General features: G+C 29.6%; 1 protein-coding gene across 1 annotated transcript; it reads right to left on the minus strand.

The window, feature by feature from the left end:
- Nucleotides 1-456: 456 nt before the first annotated feature.
- On the minus strand, nt 457-1,667 carry mRpL12 (mitochondrial ribosomal protein L12). Its single transcript, XM_085198404.1, has 3 exons — nt 1,491-1,667; nt 1,085-1,364; nt 457-718 (listed from the first exon to the last, which is right to left on the minus strand). The coding sequence occupies exons 1-3, from the start codon at nt 1,550-1,552 to the stop codon at nt 515-517; spliced, it is 546 nt and encodes a 181-aa protein (XP_085054530.1). The 5' UTR covers nt 1,553-1,667; the 3' UTR covers nt 457-514.
- Between the last annotated feature and the right edge of the window lie 601 nt (nt 1,668-2,268).

Genomic DNA, 2,268 nt, shown 5'->3' on the forward strand with positions numbered 1-2,268 from the left:
TAATACTTTTAAAAAAATATATAAAAGTTTTATGGAAACAACAGTCTAAAAAACAACACAAGTTAATAACAGGTCAGGCCACCAATTAACTTACGATGCTGACCTCTTCACTGTTGGTTTGTACGTTCCACATTATCCAAGCTAAGGGCACAGCTCATCTATCTCAGCCTCTCCAAGATGTAGAGTCCAAGTGATACTGTAGAGGTCTTTAGAACCAACAGTATACTGATTATTCAAAAACATAACATTATACCTTTTGTTTTGACATTAATTAGCTTATAAAACAATTAATGTAGAAAGATTTTAAAGCTTTTGAGAGGGTGTCTTAAAAAGATGAAATGCTAGATGAAAAATACACAATTAAAATTAACATGTTTATCTAAATCTTAACAGTATCAACCAATTTTTTTATTTGTTGTACTCAAACATTTTTAAGGGAGAAAAAACAAATTTCAATTAAATTAAACAATTTATTCTCTATATAAAACTAATTTATAAAATATAATATTAACACCTAATCAATTTCAATGACAGCTCCAACTTTAGAAAGGGCTTCTTTAAGTTTTTCTGCTTCATCTTTGGATATATCTGCCTTCACTACTGTGGGTACACTTTCTACAAACTTCTTGGCTTGCACTAAATTGAATCCTTCTAAGAGCCCCTTGACTTCTTTGATTAGTGCTACCTTTTGTTTATCATCATATTTTGTCATTTTAACCTGAAATATATAAACAGTCTCTTAATATTCTGTAATATGTGTACATACATATTACAGAATATTAAGTCTCTTAATATTCTGTAATATGTGTACATACGTACGTTAAAGAAAAGTTTAATTAATTTAAATATATGAAAGAAAATGTTATTATGCTTATTATTTGGATTGACATAATACAATTTAGTTCAAAAGAAACAAATTTCAACACACAGGACAATTTATGTTTCTTGTCAGCATATCTGTATGGAAATGTATCCTATCTTACACTACCCAAAGATAGTTAAAAATAATGATTTAGCAATGTTGCTATTTATTAAATTAATTGTACAATTACTTATTACTTCTATTAAATAATATTTAACTTACAGTAAAGCTAGTTTTAACAGTTTTAGGTACAGCTTCTTCTTCATCTTGAGCTGCCGGGGCCGCCATAGCAAATCCTCCCATAGGCATCATAGGTGCATCTGGGAGATTTAGTCTTCTTTTAAGAACTTGACTTAGTTCTGACACTTCCAATAAGTTAAGTGTTGTGATTTCTGATACAATTTTTTCAATTTTCGGCGACACTGGCTTTTCTACACCTTCAGGTGGTGGAATAGTAAGCGGATTCATTGCAGCCTCGGCTACATCTTGTTGCAGGACTGAACTAAAATTATAAGTTATCTATTATTTACACATAATATAAACAAAGTAAGCTTTTAACAAAAAATTACATATTTATGTGAGAATTGTGGTTATTCAAAGAGTAACCTATAAAATGTATGATATGTACCATCTTGAGAAAGAACGTAATTGGGCAATTGGCAAACGTCTCATTAATCTGATACCGTTCATTGTAATATTTTCTACGTTGTGTTTATTTCTATTCTGAAAAATTTCCTCGGTTATTCTTAATCACTACTTTCGCTCTTTTTACTTGATTTTTATAACCACAGATAAGTTAAAAAAATATATCAATTAAAGTCAACACCATAGACAAATAAAGTATATTTTTTCTTTCAATTTCATGCTGTATCCCGGATGTAGGAGGGTAGGAGAAAGCCTAGTACATTTACATTCCATTCTCCACTTTCTTCCAGTTTTAGAAGCAGGGCGTTAATTTCCGCTACTCAAGTAGCGGAAATTAACGCCCCGCTCTTCCTCGACATCAGAGCGAAGAAATGAAAGTATTACATATTTCAATTTTTCGACGGAATTGAACCAGCAAACTTTTGAATAAAGACACACGATTGTGCCTTCACCATGACTGGCCTCTAGTGTCAATGTAACTTATAAGACATTATTTTTTTTGTAATTTTCCTCTTACAAAGGAGTATAGAACTTAAATTGGTAAAATACTATAAACGTAATCAAATAGATTATTGAAAATATATTAATTATTATTCTTTTACTTCCTGAAGTTTTTTTTGTAATTGTGAAGAAAAATATTAATAAAAATAATTATCGACGTTATATAACATTTTTTTAATGTTAAGTATGTACATATAAAAAAGTTATGATAGTTAACTTTAAAGCTGTCAAAATCTAGATGACAATTTCAATGTTGATAA

This window comes from Heliconius melpomene, chromosome 15 (assembly GCF_056956725.1).
Source record: "Heliconius melpomene rosina isolate 202511_hmr_F chromosome 15, ASM5695672v1, whole genome shotgun sequence".
In the NCBI taxonomy this organism is placed as follows: Eukaryota; Metazoa; Arthropoda; class Insecta; order Lepidoptera; family Nymphalidae; genus Heliconius; species Heliconius melpomene.

Coding starts and splice junctions, on each gene's coding strand:
- mRpL12 (XM_085198404.1), bottom strand. CDS start 1,552: ATGAACGGTATCAGATTAATGAGACGTTTGCCAATTGCCCAATTACGT. Junction 1,365..1,490: donor TTACGTTCTTTCTCAAGATG/GTACATATCATA, acceptor TTATAATTTTAG/TTCAGTCCTGCAACAAGATG. Junction 719..1,084: donor CTGTTAAAACTAGCTTTACT/GTAAGTTAAATA, acceptor TATATATTTCAG/GTTAAAATGACAAAATATGA.